The 20,994-nt window shown below is 38.9% G+C and overlaps 1 protein-coding gene across 1 annotated transcript in view; it reads left to right on the top strand.

Annotated features, from left to right (window-relative positions):
* PLAA (phospholipase A2 activating protein) overlaps window positions 1–20,994 on the top strand; it is a 47,601-nt gene that overhangs the window by 6,393 nt on the left and 20,214 nt on the right. The window contains exons 2-8 of the mRNA XM_056116982.1: window positions 939–1,132; window positions 6,223–6,323; window positions 8,033–8,153; window positions 12,183–12,350; window positions 12,523–12,658; window positions 14,347–14,516; window positions 20,300–20,457. Coding sequence (XP_055972957.1) covers window positions 939–1,132; window positions 6,223–6,323; window positions 8,033–8,153; window positions 12,183–12,350; window positions 12,523–12,658; window positions 14,347–14,516; window positions 20,300–20,457 — 1,048 coding nt within the window. The remainder of the gene's footprint in view (window positions 1–938; window positions 1,133–6,222; window positions 6,324–8,032; window positions 8,154–12,182; window positions 12,351–12,522; window positions 12,659–14,346; window positions 14,517–20,299; window positions 20,458–20,994) is intronic.

The following is a 20,994-nucleotide window of genomic DNA, read 5'->3' as shown; positions in this document are numbered from 1 at the left end:
CTGCGTCTTGGCCATTGATGGGATTACACGGCGCCAGGGGGCCAGTTGGTGGGTATGACCCCCGCCTACTGGAGGATGAAAGATCTGGGTGGAGGATGCTCAGCCCCAATCCGAGCAGGCTTGGAGATCTCAGCCCCGGGACCCACATGCCTTTGACGAAGGAGACGTTACTGGTGCCTGCTTGAGGCATTTGACGAACAACAGGATGATCGTAATGGTGATCGTGACAGTTGGGCAGAAGCTTTGATTTCTCTTTAAGTGATAAAGCCTCACACCCAATTTCCCAAAGTAACTCAGATAATATTTGTTAAAGTTGATCTATAGTGATGATGCCACCAGCATTACCCTGAACTACTGGGTGCTTTTGGTGCTTGCCGATGGCAGCTGTGGCATGGCGATGGCCTGGCCCTTAAGTATATAGTTTTACCTCAGTCTGGATAGCATATTCACTGATGAGACCAGGGAGAGTCTTGACTCCCATTTCTTTTCTGGCAAGATTCTCTTATCAGTGGGGCCGGAGCAACAGTACAGTGGGTAGGATGTTTGCCTTGCATGCGGCCGACCAGGTACAGTCCCCCAAGCACCGCCAGGAGTAATTCCTGAGCACAGAGCCAGGAGTAACCCCTGAGCATCGCTGGGTATGACCCAAAAAAGCAAAATAATAATAATAATAATATAATTAAAGTCTTTAAAAAATTTTAAGAAAGATTCTCTTATCAGTGAAACATTAAATTCCTAATTTGATATTTGATTTAAATATACTCACTAACTCTTAATTTAATATTTAGTTTAAAATGGTGAAACTTTAAAATAGCACACACTCTAAAGTTCCGCCTAAATACTAAGTGAAAAATGAACTTTTGATATAGATTAGCAACCTGTGTCATAGGCTAAGTCAAAGGGTAATTGTATATTAAGTTAATTATAATATTTTTCAGTCCTAACAGGGGCTTCACAGAAATGCACTGTATGAGCGGCCACTCCAATTTTGTATCTTGTGTATGCATCATACCGTCAAGTGAGATGTACCCTCATGGATTAATAGCCACTGGAGGAAATGACCACAATATTTGTATTTACTCACTGGATAGTCCAGCACCACTCTATATACTAAAAGGTCACAAAAATACTGGTGAGTAATACTGTGGTATTTTTTTAGTTGAAGACATTTCATCCTTGGAAATAAAATTTATATGCCTATTTCCTCAATTAAGTTATTATTATATAAGTGTTTATATATAAGCAATATAATTCACTGAAATTTTTTTCCTTTCATAAAATATTCATTCTGCTTCTGGTCAAAGGCATCTTAAGCACCCCCTCTCCCTGTCTTGTTTGTATTTTTCCTTCAAGATAGAGAAACACAGGAGACCAAGAAAGAAGACTCAATGGAATGGAAGATAGTCTGTGTCTCTCCCTAAACAAATCATCATAGTAAAGGGAAATATATAATTAGAACACCATTTTGGGGCTGGACAATGCATATGGCATGCAGCCCACCCAGATTTGATCCTCTGATGCCACATATGGTCCTTGAGCCTTTCCAGAAGTGATCCTTGAGTGCAGAGCCAGAAGTAAGCCCAGTATCGCCAGGTGTGACCCCAAAACAAATAAATGTGTACAGTATTAAAAAGTAATAGGGACAGGGGCTGGAGCAATAGCACAGTGGGTAGGGCGTTTGCCTTGCATGCCGGGTTTGATTCCCAGCATCCCATATGGTTCCCTGAACACTGCCAGGGGTAATTCCTGAGTGCAGAGCCAGGAGTAACCCCTGTGCATTGCTGGGTATGACCCAAAAAGCAAAAAAAAAAAAAAAAGAAAAGAAAAGAAAGAAAAAAGAAAAAGTAATAGGGACATATTTACTATTATATCACCCAGTAATTATATGGCAGGTGTGTATCTGTGTGTGTGTGTGTGTGTGTGTGTGTGTGTGGACACAAGTTGGTGCATTTATTTGTTTACTTTTTGTGCTGGAGATTGAACATAGAGTATAACACATGTGAAGTATGTGTTCTGTCATTGAATCACATTTCTGGCTTATTACAATGTGGCTCATTTAAAAATCCCTCTTTTGGGGCTGGAGTGATAGGACAGCGGGTAGGGCCTTTGCCTTGCAAGGGGCCGACCCAGGTTCGATTCCCAGCATCCCATATGGCCCCCTGAGCACCGCCAGGAGTAATTCCTGAATGAAGAGCCAGGAGTAACCCCTGTGCATCGCTGGGTTTGACCCAAAAAAGGCAATAAATAAATAAAAATCCCTTTTTTCTTTAAGACACTAAAATATATATGCATATGGATATCTGAGAAGAACAGCTAAGCTTTTTAAAGGAGAAATAACTGTAAGAAAGAATGGGGGAAAGTGTTTTCTAATTCTTTCTGCTCAAAAAAACGAGAAAATAAAAGACATTTTATGGATACCCATCCTGATGAGACTTCTTCATCAGGAGGGCAGGAAAAGCAGGATGACGGATGAGATGAACACATGAGCTCTTGGGGATGGAGCAATAGTACAGTGGGTAAGGCGTTTGTCTTGCACGCGGCCGACTCAGGTTTGATTCCCAGCATCCCATATGGTCCCCTGAGCACTGCCAGGAGTAATTCCTGAGTGCAGAGCCAGGAGTAACCCCTGTGCATTGCTGGGTGTGACCCAAAATGCAAATAAATAAATAACACATATGCTCTTAAAGAGATGGACATTGAAATTAGTACAATAAAGGAAATAAGTGTAGTGTTTTCACTTGACAGGAAACACCCACAACAAATACACTGATAAGTGAATGTTTCTCGGCACTTTAGTGATTTTGTTGTGGCGTTTACGAGTTTTCTATAGATTTTATTTTGAAACCTCCATTTGCACTGCACAGCAGACATTCAAGAACCATGGCACGTGTTCTGGTAGGACCTGACTTTTTCATTAGTGAAATACAAGTTCAACGGATGATAAGGTTAAAACAATTATAATTGATACTATGCCCTTTGGATCCATGAGGGTCTTCCCTACTCCATGGGAGAAGAGCAGTAGTTAAAGTACTTTGAGTTTGTTTGTCTGGATACCCATCCTGATGAAGAAGTCTCATAAGGATAGGTATCCAGACAGAGTGTCTTCTACCTTCTTGTACCAGCTCACAAATTATTTGGACTTATATTTATTTATTTGTTTGTTTGTTTTTGGCTTTTTGGGTCACATCTGGCGATGCACAGGGATTGGTTACTCCTGGCTCTGCACTCAGGAATTAATCCCTGGCGGTGCTCAGGGGACCATATGGGATGCTGGGAATCGAACCCGGGTCGGCCATGTGCAAGGCAAATACCCTACCGCTATGCTATCACTCCAGCCCCATATTTGGACTTTTAGGGACAAAAGAGAAACTACTCAGGGATCTGGAAAGAGGCCCAGCTTCTGTTTCTGTATTAGGTCTTGGAGTCAAGTGAGAAGAGATGGGACAGAGATAGGAATCCTGGCATTATCCCTCGGGTTTGAGTTCTATAAAATTATAGGAAATAGCCTTTTAAGAGCAATACTGGGGGCCAGAGGGATACTTCAGAGGGCAGGGTACTTCCCTTGTATGTGGCCAAACAGGGTTTGATCCCCAGCACCCCATATGATCCCCTGAGCAATGCCAGGAGAGATCCCTGAACACAGAGCAAGCCTTAAATACCACCAGATGTGTCCCCCCCCCCCAAAAAAAAAAGAAAGGAAAAAAGCACTATTATTTTGATATCCTTTCCTGTTTGGATATTTTTCAACTACTTAGTACATTGAATAAGCTTATGAATATGTCCAAATATGATTTTTTTGAAATAAAATTATTTTAATTTTGGAACATGAGTAAAGAGAGTGAACCCCATAAAGCAGAGAAATTATGTACCTAAAGCTGGAGTGTGAGATACTTAAGAATGGGGTACTCTAAATTTTTTTTTAGCTAGTACATACTGGTCCTGGGTTCATTAGGGAATTCTGTTTTAGCACAGTTTGCCAAGGACCCAGACCGAGGGGACAGTCTTTCTGCATATGGTGTTAGTGGTTATTGCATTAGTGATTGTTAAGTAGTGAAAGGAGAAACTAAGTACTGGACAGTTATTAAATTTTGGTTAATTGGTAGGTCTTGGCCTTGACTTGGGTCATGGTTTGCATAAGATTAGGGTTAGGATTAAGGCTAGGGTTAGGGAATTCTAAAGGTTTAGGTATTAACTTCTGCTCTGTGTCAAGTTAATTCAAGATGTGTATTGGGTGATTATTGTTAAATTTTGTATAATTTTTTTGTTTAGGCCTGGACTTGGTCATAATTAGCAAAGGGTCAGGGTTACCTTGAATATCTTCTGGCTGTGCAAGTGGAGGTTTCAAAATAAAATCTGTAGGATTCTCACGGTTAAAAATTAAGTGTGGGGTGATTGTTAGGGCTAGGGTTAGGATTGGATTTGTGTAGGGGTTTGGTGTTAGTTTTTATATGTTCAGAATTCAAATTGCATTTATCAAATTCCATGTATTTAGTCTAATTCATAGTTTTGGGCATTGATTTTGGTCAGGTTTACTATAGGGTTAAGATTAGGACTTGGACTAAAGTTAGGGTTAGGAATTGTAGTGGGCTTACTTTTTTGGTGGGGGGGGGTCACACTGGGCGATGCACAGGGGTTACTCCTGGCTCATGCACTCAGGAATCACTCCTGGCAGTATTCAGGGGACCATAAGGGATGCTGGGAATCAAACCCGGGTCAGCCGAGTGCAAGGCAAATGCCCTACCCGCTGTCCTAGAGCTCCAGCCCTGGGCTTACCTTTTAACTTTTGCTGTTTTCAAAGTTTAAAATGCTAGTAAAATATTGGGCAAATGTTAGATTTTAACTAAATGTTATATTTGTGCCTGTACTTTGGTCATGATTAGCATAAGTTTAGAATTATTAAGAATTAGGGTTAAGGTTCTTTTAATGTTTAGGTGTAAGGTTTTTTTGTTAAAAAATGAAAGTTATGTGCAGGACGATTGTTAAATTTGAGCTAATTGGTAATTTTTGGCATCAGTTATGGTCAGATGTACTATAGGTTAGGGTTGGGATTCTATAGGATTAAGTGTTAACTTCTGCTGTGTTGAAAGTTAAAAATGCAATTTACGTATTGTGTGATTGCTCACTTTTGTCTAATTGCTAGGTTTAGGTTTGTGTTTGGATCATGGTTGTCATAAATCAGCTTTACCATTGGCATAAATCAGGTTTACCATTAGGATTAGACTTAGGGTTAAGTTTAGGTGTTAGATTTTTCAGTTTTCATAGTTTAAAAGGCAGGTAAAAAATTGATTAAAAAATAAATTACTGGGATTATTAAATTTAAATATAGGTAAAGTGGTAGTTTTTTCATGGGGTATGGTCATCAGATTACGATTAGGGTTAGATTATTTACATTTAGGGTTATAGATTGTATTTTGTTATGTGTTAATTTATGCTCTGTTAAAACTTGTAGGTAATTATATGTGCCACGTGTTAAGAATAGAGCTTCTCAGATAGAGAAGAGAGCACCAAATAAAGGGTGTTGTGAGGACCCTCCCAGGGTGGGAGAGACATGCTAAAAGTAGTCTATAGACCAAACATGATTGCCACTCAATGCCTCTCTTGCAAAACATAGTACCCAAAAGAAGAGAGAGAGAATAAGGGGGGATGCCCTGCCACAGAGGCAGGGTGGGACAGGGGTGATGGGTGGTGGGAGGGATGCTGGGACCCGTGGTGGGGGAGGATGGGCACTGGTGGAGGGATGGGTACTTGATCATTGTATAACTGAAACCCAAGCATAAAAATTTATAAGTCTATAACTGTACCTCATGGTGTTTCACTAATAAAAAAAAAGATTATAAAAAATAAATTATACTATAAAGCCTAATGAAAACTGTGTGATACTGAAATAGCAGGTTAATTTACAACATATGACTAATTTAGAACAGAGGATCTAGGCTCACTGAGTGAATAAATAAAGTTTCTTTTAGAAAGCTAAAAAAAAAAAAAGAAGAATAGAACTTCCATTTATTCCTCGTGTATTACTTTGAGTCCCTTGTAATTCCTGCCAATCTGATTGTAGAAGCTCTGCTTCAGTTCCTCCAGATCATGAGTGGCACTGCTGGGTCTTGTTCCCTGATAGTCTATTCTTAAAATAGGTTATTTTAAGTTGCAGTCTTTAATAACTGACCAAATTGAACAGTTTCCTATCGTAATAGGTTAATTTGTGCCTTTTTCTCCCTTTAGTTTGTAGTCTTTCATCTGGAAAATTTGGGACATTACTTAGTGGCTCATGGGATACCACTGCTAAAGTCTGGCTGAATGACAAATGCATGATGACCTTACAGGTACAGTCATTCTTTGTGCATCTTTTTAGTCATGACCTCATATCGCAATAGTAAAATATTTCTGAAAATGCAATGATGAAGTCTTAATTGAAAATCATTTGCATAATTGTATAAAACTCCAAGGGGCGGCCAGGGGAGAGGCCCCGACGACTCTCCCCCCAGCTCCCCCAGGTTTTGGGTTGGGCCTGGGCTGCTCCCCCAGTGGGGCAGCACAGACCATGGAACAGACGACAGAGAAAGCGAGGGCCAAGCTGGTTGATTAATCAGATGCTGTTTATTCATTCTCATCCCCTTTCACTCCCCTCTCTCTCCTTTCCCGGCCCCTGATCTGGAACCCTCTTTCTCCTTCTGGCTCTGGCTCTGGATCTTATCCCCCCAGTGCCCACTCTTTTTTTTTTGGGCGGGGGGGAGAAAATAGTTTATTTACAATTATATTAACGATAAGGGCTGGAGCGATAGCACAGCAGTAGGGCATTTGCCTTGCACGCAGCCAACATGGCCGACCCAAGTTCGATTCCTCTGCCCCTCTCGGAGAGCCCGGCAAGCTACCAAGAGTATCTCGCCTGCTCGGCAGAGCCTGGCAAGCTCGTATTCGATATGCCAAACACAGTAACAACAAAGTCTCCAATGGAGATGTTTCTGGGCTCGCTCGAGCAAATCGACGAACAATGGGAGGGCCTTCTCCCTTCTCATTAATGATAAACAGCACAAAATACAGGAGAGAGTAAACGATCTTAAGTAAACTGAGAGCAAATAGCTCACAATCCAGATAATAAAGGCTATCAAAAATAAAAGCAAATAAATACATTTTCATAAATGCAAAACATACAAGAAAAAAACAGGCGTTTTCTACCATCCGATTCCCACACAGTAAAATTCTGGAACATATATCTCAGGAAAAATGAAATTTTTATTAGAGCTGGTTCACTGTGTAAGAAAGACAAGAAGGAATACTAGGGGGAAATTATTCGTTTAATGAAATAAAAATATGTCTAATGTGCCCCCAGCCCACTCTTACAGTTTCCTAACCCCCAAACCATGAGGGGTTGGGTTTACACATAGGTGTGGTCACAATCAATGGGGTTAAAGTTCTTTCCCTCAGGGGATGCTGCTTCTAGGACAGATTCTCTTTCAGCAGGCCTGCCCACCTCCTCTCCTTGTCCAACAAACATAAGCATTCATAGTATTAATCATTTTGTATGGACACAGTAAGAGATGCATTTAAGCTTATAGAATTGCTCTCCTGGAGTCATCTCCATCTCAGACTACACTGCTCAGGACAGATTATTCTTTCCTATCCCTAGCAGGGTCATAGTCTCGTCATTACTTTTGGATCATGACAGCATTTGTCTGTGATCAAGCTCTTAACTTCACTGTCACTGTCTTCCCGTTGTTTGTCGATTTGCTCAAGTGGGCCCCAGTAACATTGTGAGACTTGTTACTGTCTTTGGCATATCGAATACGTCACGGGGAGCTTGCCAGGCTTTGCCATGTGGGCGAGATACTCTCTCTTGGTAGCTTGACCGGTGATGGGTGTGACCTGATAAACCTAAGCTCCTTGTGGCAAGGGAGAAAGGACAAAGCAATGTCATCCTACACTTAATGATTCCTGTGTGCTTCTGGCAGCCCTTACCTGTGTTGCAGTCTTGAGCTAAGAGGGTTAAATATAATGATTTTGTCCGTACTAATAATACCCATTTTACTTTCAGGGTCATACAGCTGCAGTATGGGCTGTAAAAATCTTACCTGAACAAGGCTTAATGTTAACTGGATCAGCGGACAAAACTATTAAACTGTGGAAAGCTGGAAGATGTGAGAGAACTTTTTCAGGTAAGATTAGTGTAAGCAACTTTTATAATCTCATTCCTTTGTATTTGCTTATCCATATTTTCTTGTTTAGAAGATTGTAACTGGTATTTGACTAGCATTGTGTAATATCACGATTAATATGGGTGAATGCCATTTTTCTAATATTTGATACTCATTATATTTTTTAAATTATAGTAAGACCTTACAGAACAATGAAATGTGAACTAATACATGGATATTTGATGAACTAGAATATGTATGTTTCTGTATAATATATTACAGGAGCGATAGCACAGCGGGTAGGGCGTTCGCCTTACAAGCGGCCAACATGGCCGACCCGAGTTCGATTCCTCCGCCCCTCTCGGAGAGCCCGGCAAGCTACCGAGAGTATTGGATATGCCAGACACAGTAACAACAAAGTCTCCAATGGAGACGTTACTGGGCCCGCTCGAGCAAATCGACTGTATATTATATAATTATTATATCACATAATTATAAATCATAGTCAGTCATGGTCCTCCCGTTGTTCATCGATTTGCTTGAGTGGGCCCAGTAACGTCTCCATCGTGAAACTTGTTACTGTGTTTGGCATGTCGAATATATCACGGGTAGCTTGCCAGGCTCTGCCGTGCGAGTGAGATACTCTTGGTAGCTTGCCGGGCTGTCCTGGAGGGGCGGAGGAATCGAACTTGGGTTGGCCGTTGGCTGCTTGTAAGGCAAATGCCCTACCGTTGTGCTATTGCTCCAGCCCAAATCATAGTTATATCTAATTATAATATTTATATATTTCATGTTTTGTTTTATATAATTGTATTTCATGTTATCTTATGTGGTATAATTATAATTATATAATATAGCAATATAATACTATCTTACATAAATGTATGTGATTTCTGTATGCAGTTACTTTTTTTAATTTTTATTAGACACCATGAGGTGCAGTTGTAGACTTACAAATTTTTGTGCTTGGGTTTCAATTATACAATGATCAAATACCCATCCCTCCACCAGTGCCCATTTCCCACCACCACGGATTCCAGTATCCCTCCCACCCCCCACCCCCCCTATCCTGCCCTGCCTCTGGCAGGGCATTCCCTTTTGTTCTCTCTCTCCTCTTGGGTGTTGTGGTTTTGTATGCAATTACTTTTTGCGTTGTCATTTTAACAAGTTAAGCCTGCTTACAAGCATAAGCCTTACTGGCAGTGAGTCAGTAATTTTATCTTCCTTTATGAAGGAAAACATTTGTGCTTTTTTTGATATTTTAATGTACATTCTTTGATAATTGCAAATTTGGGACTTTGTTTATGTTGTGGCTTCACGTGGACCTTTTATTAAATATCCGCCATGAAATAACCACTTAATCATCTTCTAATATTAATCACTTGATCACTTGATACCCCGTTATTTATCAATTTACTCGAGCGGGTGCCAATAACGTCTCCATTCATCCCTGTTACATGCTAGCATAGCACAGTGGCATCTGTTCGTTCTAGGAACATGCAGAGTCTCAAACCGATCATTCAGGGTCTTGACGAAGAAGTCTGACCGTCTTGTAGTTGGGCGTCCACGCAATCTTTTGATGTCCCGTGGAATCCAGTCAGTAATGGCTCTAGTCCAGCGGTTGTCTGTAAACCTCATTATGTGTCCAGCCCATCTGATTTTTGATGCCTTGGCAAATGAGACAGCATCCCTGATTCTTGAGCGTTGACGGAGATCGGAACTCCGAATTCTATCTCTTATTTGAGTGAAGCGTGATACTCCAAGCATAGCTCTTTCAATTCCTCCTTGAGAGACCCAAATAGTGTTCTCCTCCTGGTTTCGTAGGGCCCAGGTCCCTGAGGCATATGTTAATGCAGGAAGAACAGTGGAATCAAAGAGATGTGCTCGTAGCTGGAGGTTCTTTGTCCTCTTAGTTATTTCTTCAACGCTCTTCAAGGCATTCCAAGCCGCTCTCTTCCTCCTGCGTAACTAATATTAATATTGCTGATTTATTTATGGAGCACTTAAGTATCTGTTTTTAAATTTTTTTGTTTTATTTGCATCTTAAATATTGATCACCAGGGTTGGACAGCGGGAACGTGACTGACCCCAGTTCAATCCCTGGTACTGCATATGATTCCTGAACGGTCACTGGAGTGGTTCCTGAGCACAAAACCAGGAGAATAAACCCCTAGCTTTTGGTGGCCAAAAAGCAGAAATAAAAAAAATTGATCATATTCTACATAATAGTGCATGAACTTTCTCTGTGTAGATAAAATTATATAGGATGGAAAATGGATAGTGAGTTATAACTTAGTAGTCCTTTTTCTGCTTCCTTACATAGAAAAATAAGTATCAGATTGTTGTAAAACTTGATAGCTGATCAAAACTAGAAAATACTGAACATGATTTTGACTCTAAACAAATTTAAAATTTTGTCTGTCAAACAGGTGGGAGGGAATCTAGGGATATTGATGAATGAATGTTGATACTGGTGATAGCATTGGTGTTGGAACATTGAATACCTGAAACTCAACTCTCAATAGCTTTGTAAAGCACAGTATCCTAATTGAAAAATTAAAAAGAAGAGACTGTTTTCTCCTTTAAAAAAAAAGAAGTGTTGCTTTCTGTATTGCTTCAATAATAAAAAAAACTTGATTTTATCAAATTTTAAAAATTAATATCCTTTGATGCATGTAATATATGTTTATTCAGTTCATAATTAAGAACATATTCAAGAAATTTTTTAAAACTTCCTTTTTAGGGGGCTGGAGCAATAGCACAGCCGGTAGGGCATTTGCCTTGCACACGGCCGACCCGGGTTCAATTCCCAGCATCCCATATGGTCCCCTGAGCACCGCCAGGGATAATATCTGAGTGCAGAGCCAGGAGGAACCCCTGTGCATCGCTGGGTGTGACCCAAAAAGAAAAAAAAAAACTTTTTCTTTTTAACATAGCAATAGTCAGTAGGTTTTATTGTTGTTTCATTTGAACACCTTTGTATATATAAATTGTGAAATATTCCCAGTGATAATGTAGTGGTGTTTGGTTCTATAAGGTTTACTTTTTTAGTTGGGAACATTTTACTTCAAACTCTTAACAAATCAGAATCCTTTTTGTAACCTTAGTTTACTTTATTTAATTTTGGAGGAGGGTACACCGGTGGTGCTCGGAGATGCTCCTGGCTTTGTGCTTGGGGATGCTCATGGCAGCGCTTAGCGGCCCTTGTGGTGCCAAGGTTCAAATCCGTATCTCCCACATGGAAAGCATCTGCTCAGCTTGTTGAGCTTCTTGACCCTACTAGTTTAAAATGTTTCCTCTAGTATTTTATGAACAATCATCATTAGCATATGGTAAGAAAGTAAGGAATTTTTTGCTTTTATCTCTTTGTTGCTTTTTTGGGGTCACACCCAGAAGTGCACAGGAGAATGTGCCAGGCTCTGCTCATTGCTTTAGGATGTGTGGAGTTATTCTTAGCACTCAGGGAGCCATGTGTTTCAGGGAATTAAACCCTAGGCTTTTCACATGCAGGGTGTGAACTCTCACCCTGTAAGCTATCTTTCTAGCCATAATTACTCTTGTCATTGGAGGAAAGTTGAGAATTAATTTCTGGGTAAAAATGGAAAATTGTGCGGATAAATATTTTGTAATTATGAAATAATTTAGAGTCTTGCTCTTCAAACCTATCTTCTCCCTTAACCATGTATCTTGCTTGCTTGTCTGTTTGCTTGTTTATTTCCATTCTGGAGAAGTCTATGTTCTCTCGAATATGACTTCTCCCATTCTCTCCCTTCACATATTTCTAAATGAGTCTCTGTAAAAACTTTAGCACTTCACACACAAAAAAATAAAAAAATAATTCAGAGAAGATAACATAAAATGTAAAATGCATTCTGAAACTGGTGGAAAAGGTATCACAAAATTTAAATTTTCTAATTTTACTACCATATTTTTCTATAGAAAAGAACTTATCTGTAATTCAAAAGTGAGTTTTACTACCCAGTATTGTTTACTCATTTTAGTGAAACATCAAGCTTTCAGTTTATTGACTTTCTATTTTTTTTAATGCAGGACATGAAGACTGTGTAAGGGGCTTGGCAATTTTGAGTGAAACAGAATTTCTTTCCTGTGCAAATGATGCTAGTATTAGAAGGTGGCAGATCACTGGCGAATGTCTTGAAGTATATTATGGACATACAAACTATATTTATAGCATATCTGTCTTTCCAAATTGTAAAGGTAAGACTGCTCTCCATTACATTAATTCAGGTTTGATGGTTTAGCTGTAAAAAGTTCTTGGGAGTGTCTGAAAAGATTTCATGTAGCTTCTTAGTAAAGAGTATGTAAGATATGCAATACATGCTTTATTTTATTTATTTAAAATCATTTTTCCTGTACTCATTAATTTTAGATTTTGTGACAACAGCAGAAGACAGATCCCTGAGAATCTGGAAACATGGAGAATGTGCTCAAACAATTCGACTTCCAGCTCAGTCTATATGGTGCTGCTGTGTGCTGGACAATGGTGATATCGTGGTTGGTGCAAGGTATTTATGTTCCACTCCAGCATTCAATAATATATTTAGGCCTTTGGTAGCTTTTAAGAGATAATAGAGGTAAATTATCTCTAATAGCCATAAATTATCTCAGCTGATAAACTGTTAATAAACAAAACAGTAATAGTTAAAACAGCTTTTTCACTGATATATATGTGTAGCTGATGTGTTTGGGAGAAAAGTTTAGTGTGGAGAATGTTTTGAGAAGTGAGAATTGAAATTTGAGAAAGAAGGACAATGAGAATTTCTATAAAGTTGTGACATGAGAGTGAAAATGATGTATATGGAAGATGAAGGAAAATGGTGGAGTACTGATGTTAGGGAATAGTAGGTCATAGTTAAGGTAGGGATTAATTATGCTAAGCATTGTTTGTATTTAATATTTTGGGCTTAAAGTTTGCGGCTCTTCAGCAAAAAGTGAGAGGACTAAATAATAACTTGCAGATTAGTTTATATGTATTTTTTAATAACTAGTCACAGTGGACAGCAAAGCAAATTTGAAATTTAAAAGAAAGGAGAAAGCAATTCTAGTAGTTGATATGAAATAAGGACTTAAGGCTCTACATACGGATGGATGAGACACGAAACTGTGAGGGTCAAGAGGATAGAACGAAGGGATTTACTTCTTATTTTAGTTTTGTTCCTCATAGGCATATTTAATATTGAAAAGTTTTTTTGTACTAAAAGAGTGAATTTGCTATTAATGAACTAAGGAAGACATACTGTAGGTTGGATAGGGATAGTTCAGCTGAGTATAGCTAACTTGTTCCCCCGGTCCCAGAATTTAGAATTAAGTAATCATGGAATGAAGTTATTTTCTGAGAATAAAGGTTAAGACTGCCAGCTAGCCCAAACCCATCTCACTCCCCCCCCCCCCCCCCCCCACACACACACGCGCGCGCGCCTTTTTTTGTGTGTGAGGGTAGTTTTTTGACCACAACCAGTTGTGCTCAAAGACTATCCCTGGCCCTGTGTTCAGAGGACAATATGTGGTGCTGGGGATTGAATTGTAGTATACTTTGTGCTCTCTCTCTCTCTCTCTCTCTCTCTCTCTCTCTCTGGAACTCCTTGTTTTAGTTGCAAAAAATGTTTTTATTTCTAGTAAATGGCATAGTAAAGTTCCGTGTTTTCCTGATGCATAGATATTGGCTGCTATTTTTTAAGTGTTTTAGTGGATAATTTAGGCCTTTATGAGTAAGCCAGCTACTGTTTTTCTTTATACCATGAAACCTATGTAACTTTTATTTTAAAAGTATATACTTGAGCCAGGAGAGAGTGCAGCACTTACCTTGAGTATGGCCAACGTGGGTTTGGTTCCCTGCATCCCCTGCCAGGAGTGAACCCTGAGCACAGAGCCAAAAGTAAGCTTTGCACACAGCCAGGAGTGGACCCAGCACTTCCTCCACCCCCTGAAAAAAAAAAACAATATACAATTTATCTTTGGATTTTTGGGGTGTTAATTATTTTACTTGGAATTGAATATTGTAAAAATAAAAAATTTCAAAAAAAAAAATAAAAAAAATAAAAAATTTCTGCCCTTTGCAGTCAACTTTTCCCTATAAAAATTCTATTTTCACTTGATTAGTATAGTGCTATACTTGGCAAAAAAGCAGTCACATATGCAGTAATGTTCATACAATATGGCAGTTCCTTATAATTTTTTTTTTTTAACCTTTCAGTGATGGTATTATTAGAGTGTTTACAGAATCAGAGGATCGAATTGCAAGTGCTGAGGAAATCAAGGCTTTTGAAAAAGAACTCTCTCAGGCAACCATTGATTCCAAAACTGGTGATTTAGGGGACATTAATGCTGAACAGCTTCCTGGGAGGGAACATCTAAATGAACCTGGTAAATATTTTCTTATCAGTGCTTGTCAGGAAAAGTTACATATTTGTGTTTTGGAATTATTAGTGTGGTTTTAAAGAATGGTTGTTTTACTAGTAATTATTCACATTTCCAGATACTGATTTTTGAGAACATTTACTGTTATGCACAATTATTATGAAAAATCATGTTTTTGCTAATATAGACTTTATATTAAGCTCACTATAAAATTGAATCTTGATTTTGTTCTTCAATTTTTCCAGCTTTCAGCACATGTGTACTAGGTGCTTAGAAGATACTAAGTTTTCAGTAGTTTTTGAACAGATCAAAAAAAAAAAGTAGAATAATCGAAGAATTGTAGTCATTTGGTTTAAAATCAGAGGATGGGGTGAGGAGTATGGCTCAACTGGTAGAGTATAAGATGATAGGCCTGGGGCTAGAGAGATAGCATAGTGGGTAGTGCACAGCGAGTAGGGCGTTTGCCTTGCACACGGCTGACCCGTGTTTGATTCCCAGCATCCCATATGGCCCCCTGAGCAGCACCAGGAGTAACTCCTGAGTGCAGAGTAAGCCCTGTGCATCACCTGGTGTGACCCAAAAAGCAAAAAAAAAAAAAAAAAAAAAAAAAGATGATAGACCTTACAGATTCAAGGCCATGCTTGGGATTGCATAAACCCCAGAATTTAAAAAATAGTAATAAAAGCAGGTGGTGGCTATTATCACCAATGAAATCTTGCATTTGATATATCTCTACTCAATTTGATTGGTTGTTTTCAGAGCTTGTTTGGGGATCTCTGAGAATTCTTAGATATTTCTGTGACATCCTAAGAATCAAAATTTTATAATATTCAGTTATGTATATGCATATTCAGTTACAATATTCAGTTATTTGTCTTTTGACTTAAAACTTGTACATTATATCTTTTGACTTGTTTTATTTTGGTGGTTTTTTGTTGTTGTTTGGGATTTTTGGTGTTTGTTTGTTTGTTTTGAGCCACACCTGGTGGTACTCAGGTTTACTCCTGGCTATGCACTCCCTCCTGGTGGTGCTCATGGTACTATATGGGATGCCAGGGATTAAACCTGGGTAGGCCACATGCAAGACAAACACTACCCGCTGTACTGTCACTCCAGCCCTTGACTTTGTATTAACATTTGTACTTCACAGGTCAAAAGCAGGGCCACCTCAGTAATAGAGCACTTGTTTGTAAGAGCCCTCGGTTTAACCCATGACACCAGCAAAAGTAATTTTTCTAATAAATGCATATCACTAAGTACCTAATGCATGTCAAACGTTGTTCTAAATTCTAAGAGTACAGTAGGTTACAACAAGACAAAAGTCTGTTTTTACAAATTTAAGTTTTGGGGTTGGAGAGATACTACAGTGAGCAGGGTGCTCAGGACGGGACAGACCCAGGTTCTGTCACCAAGCATCCCTATGTTACCTCAGCCCCACCAGGAATGATTCCCTGAGCACAGAGCCAGGAATAAACAAAACAAATTCAAACTTTACATAAGAATACATAAATAGTCAAACAAGTCATACTAATTTTTCACATGATAAGAATCATGGGAGAATTAAAGGGTTATGGCTGTTTTAGAAGCTTAAATGCAATAGTTAGGAAATGTGTCTCTGGAGATCAGTTATTTCTGCCTCAGACTTTGCTAAAATGTAGTATTCAAGTTCTTATGGACGTAATGGAGCAATATTTGTGTGATGGGTATTATACGTAACAAAAATAGCCAGTGTAAACTCCCTGGCTGAAGTAGGATGATGGGATAAAGGGAGAAAAAGTGGGAGATGACGTCATAGAGGTTGAAGGGAACATCCAGTATTTGCTCTTGCAGGCTGTAACTGATTGAGATCAAGGTCAAATTAGAGTTTCCTTAAACTTTGCAATAGATTTCTGTGAATATAGAATGCACAAGGACCATTGAATCAGTCTGACTGATCCATAGTGGCTTGGTTTGCAGATTGTGATGGAAATGGACAGATCCATTGGTTTTTCTAGTCATACTTTAAAGATAGAACTGACAGGATTCGCAGAAGCGGTTGTGAGTTAAGAAAAAGGAAATCGTTTTTTTTATTCCCCAGGGTGGTAGGCCCTGTGAAACAGTAGTGGCAGATTAGGCCACTAGCCACCCCAGCTTGATTTCTTTCAGTGTCCCTATCCTTCTTCGTGCTTTATTCACCTCTTCAGATGTATCTCACCACCAGCATGCCAACAAATCCCAACTCTTGTCACCTAGTTATACAACCAACAACACAAGAAACACCTCCACCTGTAAAAGTCACAGTGGGAAAGCAACGCAGAACACCAACATGCTTGGTGAGCGAAGATGGTTGCCCTGAAGACTCAATCAGTAATATAACCTCTCTGATAAGAATTTCAGAGAGGAAATGTTGAGACTGTTTGAAACAGTGGAAAGGACTGGCAAAGAGGATGTGAGAGGAGAAATGAGACAACTACAAACAAATGACAGAACTGAAAAACCTGGCAGGCAAAATGAAAAACTCACTGGAGATGAGGTACAGAAAACTTTCAGAAAACAGCAGAGGGTGGAAAAAAGCCTCAAAATAAATGAACAACTGACAAGAGAACAACATGAGAATCATCAGGGTACCAGAGGACGAGGATGGCAACCTTGATGATGAAGCAGCAGTCAAAAACATCATTGCTGAGAAATTCCCAGAGCGAAAGCGTGCATCCATCCAGAACCAGGAGGCCCAAAGGGTATCATCTAAAGGATATCTAAACGAAAATTCTCCAGAACACATCCTAATTCGAGTGACAGAAATGATGGAGATAGAATATTGAAATCAGCAAGATCAAAAAAAAGGAATTTATATACAAAGGAGTGTTTACAGCAGATTTACCAAATGAAACCCTCTGGGCCCAAAGACAATGGTGGTATAGTTAAAAAAATAAATAAAATGAATGCCTCAACCAAGAATATTTTATCCAGTCAGATTCTCATTTAGATTTGAAGTAATGATGCACAACCTCAACTCAGGAATTTCATAGGTTCAAGACCATTTTACAAAAGCTGTAGGGACTACTTTAAGGCTAGATGAATCCTATAGTACACAGAACTCCTGCAGAAAGATGGCACAAAACCCCAGGACAATAAGCTCTCAATGTCAATGGGCTATATATGCCAATTAAGAGACAGAGTAGCAGGATGGATTTGAAAATTGCGCCCAATATTCTGCTGCCTCCAAGAAACATTGAATAATCAGTGGAAATACATACTCCAAGTGAAAAGTTGGAAGACAGTTCTTCAAGCAAACAACCCCCCAAAAGGTGGAGGAGGCCATATTAGTATCAGATGACATAGACTTCAGGTTGACAGTTTATGAGAGACAACGAAGATCATTTTTTTAATGATCAAAGGATATGTACATCACGAAGAACTACATTCCTAAACATATATATGCCTGAGGATGGACCAGCAAAATATTTCAAACAACTGCTAATAGACTCAAAGAAAAACATTAATACAACACAATAGTAGTTGGAGACTTCAGTGCTACACTGTTACCTCTTGATAGATCAACTAGATCAAACCTCAGCAAGGCAACACTAGCTTTGAAGGAAAAAATGAAAGGGGTGTAGCGTATTTGTGCATTTATGTATGTGCGTGTGACTTTTTGCCCTCCAAAAGCTGAATATACATTGTTCTCCAGTGCACATGGAACATTCTCCAAGATAGACCACATGCTGGGACATGAAACAAGGTCCAGCACCTATTCACGATAAATGGAAATTGAAGAATCTTTCCTCAATAGTCAAAGCCCACAGCAAACACTGTGTACTATGGGGAGAAAATACCTACCCTCTAAGATCAGGCACAAGGCAAGGTTGACCACTTTTGACATTTCTATTCAATATAGCACTGAAAATACTTACCGCAGCATTTAGGCAGGTATAAGATGTCAGGGGCATCCAGATAGAGAAGGAAGAAAGAAATCAGGCTCTCACTATTTACAGATTACATGATACTATATTTAGAAAACCCTAAACACTCTTACCAAAATGCCCCTAGAAACAGTAGATCTATATAGTAAAATGAGATCCTACAGAATTAATATACAAGAGTCCACAGCCTTCTATATAAGAACAATAGTAGAAGAGAGAAGAGAGATTTTAAAAACAATCCCATTCATAGTTGTGCCTCAGAAAATTAGAAACCTCAGAATCAGTTTAACTAAAGAGGTGAAAAAGCTATACAAAGAAAACTACAGAACACTACTTGAAGGAATAAAAGAGGACATGTGAAAATGGAAACACCCGCTGCTCATGGATTGGGAGACTTAGTACCTTTAAAATGGCAGTATCATCAAAGCATTGTACCCTGTGTACAGACTGCAGAGCCACTGAGCCAGCTCCTACCCTAAGGAAAATTTATTAAAGGAAAGTTACAAAAATGTGATTACACTAAAAAATAGTTGTTCCACTGAAGATAATAGATTTAATTAGTAAATGTCGTCTTACATATATATTATAAATAAATGAGTATTCCTCTGGCTGCTCAGTTAAAAAAAATGTAGATGAATCTGGTTTCCTTCTCTGATTTATTTGTTGTTTTGATTTAGTCACCATGAAATTACAAAGTTGTTCATGATTGGGTTTCAGCATACAATGTTTCACCACTGATCACTTTGCAGGATCCACTTCCCTCCAGCAGTCTTCCCTCTCACCCCATTTGCCTCCCACCTACTAGTCTGCTTCTACAAGAGGCTCTTTTTAAAATATATATATATTTAAAAATATATAAATGTATATAATAAATATATAAATAAGTAAAATATATAAATATATATAATAAACATATAGGAAAAGAATATATAAATATTTGCTGTAAACCCCAGTGCAAAAACTTATGCATATACATGTGTGTAAAACATACACACATATGCACATAAAACTTGTGTTATATACACACAAGTGTTTGCAACTGTGGTTTACAGTATTGTTGATGGGGTTTCATACTTCACGTTTTACCTTTCAGCACCACCTCCTTTTCCTTCCACCATAGATGCCCCCCCAACACACACATATACCCCATTCCCATTCTTAGCCTTTCCCCCAGCATCCTCAAGTGGCACGTTTCCTACTGAATATCAGTTCTCATGTTCTTTGTTTCCATTGTCTTTTGGTATTTGTTATTCCACTATTATGTCTCTTTATATCCTGCATATGAGAGAGATCATTCTGTGTCAGTCTTTCCCTCTGACTAACTTCAGGTCCCTCCATGCAGGAACAGATTTCATGACTTATCTTTTCTTATGGCTGAGTAATATTCCATTGAGTATATGTACCAGTCATATATTCTTGGACACTTGGGTTGTTTCCAGTTTTGGCTGTTCTGCATAGTGCTCCATGGAACACAGGGGTGTACATTTTTTGTTTTGTTTTTTCTTTTTTTTTTTTTTTTGTCATTTGTTTAGGGACATTGAGGTATATTGCAGTGGCTTAGCACAGAGCACAGTCTCCACACAGGGTACATTTCATTCTTGGACCACACAGTCCCCTGAGTACCACCAGGTATGACCCAGAAACAACTAAGAATGAACCAAAAAAGATAAAAAAATATATAGTCATTATAAAGTTTCCCTTTAATCATTTTGTAATTTTTTTACCACTTTCTAGTAGAATTTCTATATAAAACTCTTCAACAAAGTTTTCTTTTAAGACAAAAGATATACTTCCGTTGTATAAATCTTAACATTAATTTTTTTTCCTAGGTGTTTTGAACTTTTCTCCTACCATTCTATCTTTGAGTCTTGAATTTTTTATTTTAAGGTTCTAGAGAAGGTCAGACTCGTCTAATCAGAGATGGGGACAAAGTCGAAGCCTATCAATGGAGTGTTAGTGAAGGAAGGTGGATAAAAATCGGTGATGTTGTTGGTTCATCGGGTGCTAATCAGCAAACATCTGGAAAAGTTTTATATGAAGGAAAAGTATGTTGCCTTTTATTTTTCTCTTCATCATTGTCTTTCTAAAACGTGTAGTACCAGCTTTGAGTGGGAGGGACATAGGAACCATCTAGAAGATCTTGTGGTGGGAGACACTATTTCCTTAAAGGAGGTAGATTTTTAAAAAAATAGTTTTTGAATTATTATGTGTTTTATGAAAAGAGGGCAGTAAGGCAGGTGAATTTGGGAATCTCTGTTTTAAAGTATTTTTTTAAATTTATTTTTATTTATTTTGAATACCCATCCCTCCACCAGTGACCATTTCCCACCACCACGGATCCCAGTATCCCTCCCACCCCCCATCCCCCCCATCCCACCCTGCCTCTGTGGCAGGGCATTCCCTTTTGTTCTCTCTCTCCAATTGGGTGCTGTGGTTTGCAGAAGAGTTAAGCTTGATTTTCAGGGAGAAACGTTGGATGATTTGCTTTCCATTGATCACTTTGTATATAAGGAGATGTCACGCGGCCGCGTAAGTGGCCCCGGCTATTTGGAGTAAAAGTCCTGGTTCTCGCATGCCCAAGC

The sequence above is a fragment of the Sorex fumeus genome, unplaced genomic scaffold (assembly GCF_029834395.1).
Source record: "Sorex fumeus unplaced genomic scaffold, SorFum_2.1 ptg000034l, whole genome shotgun sequence".
Taxonomy (NCBI): Eukaryota; Metazoa; Chordata; class Mammalia; order Eulipotyphla; family Soricidae; genus Sorex; species Sorex fumeus.
This window is presented reverse-complemented; position numbering and strand designations above follow the sequence as displayed.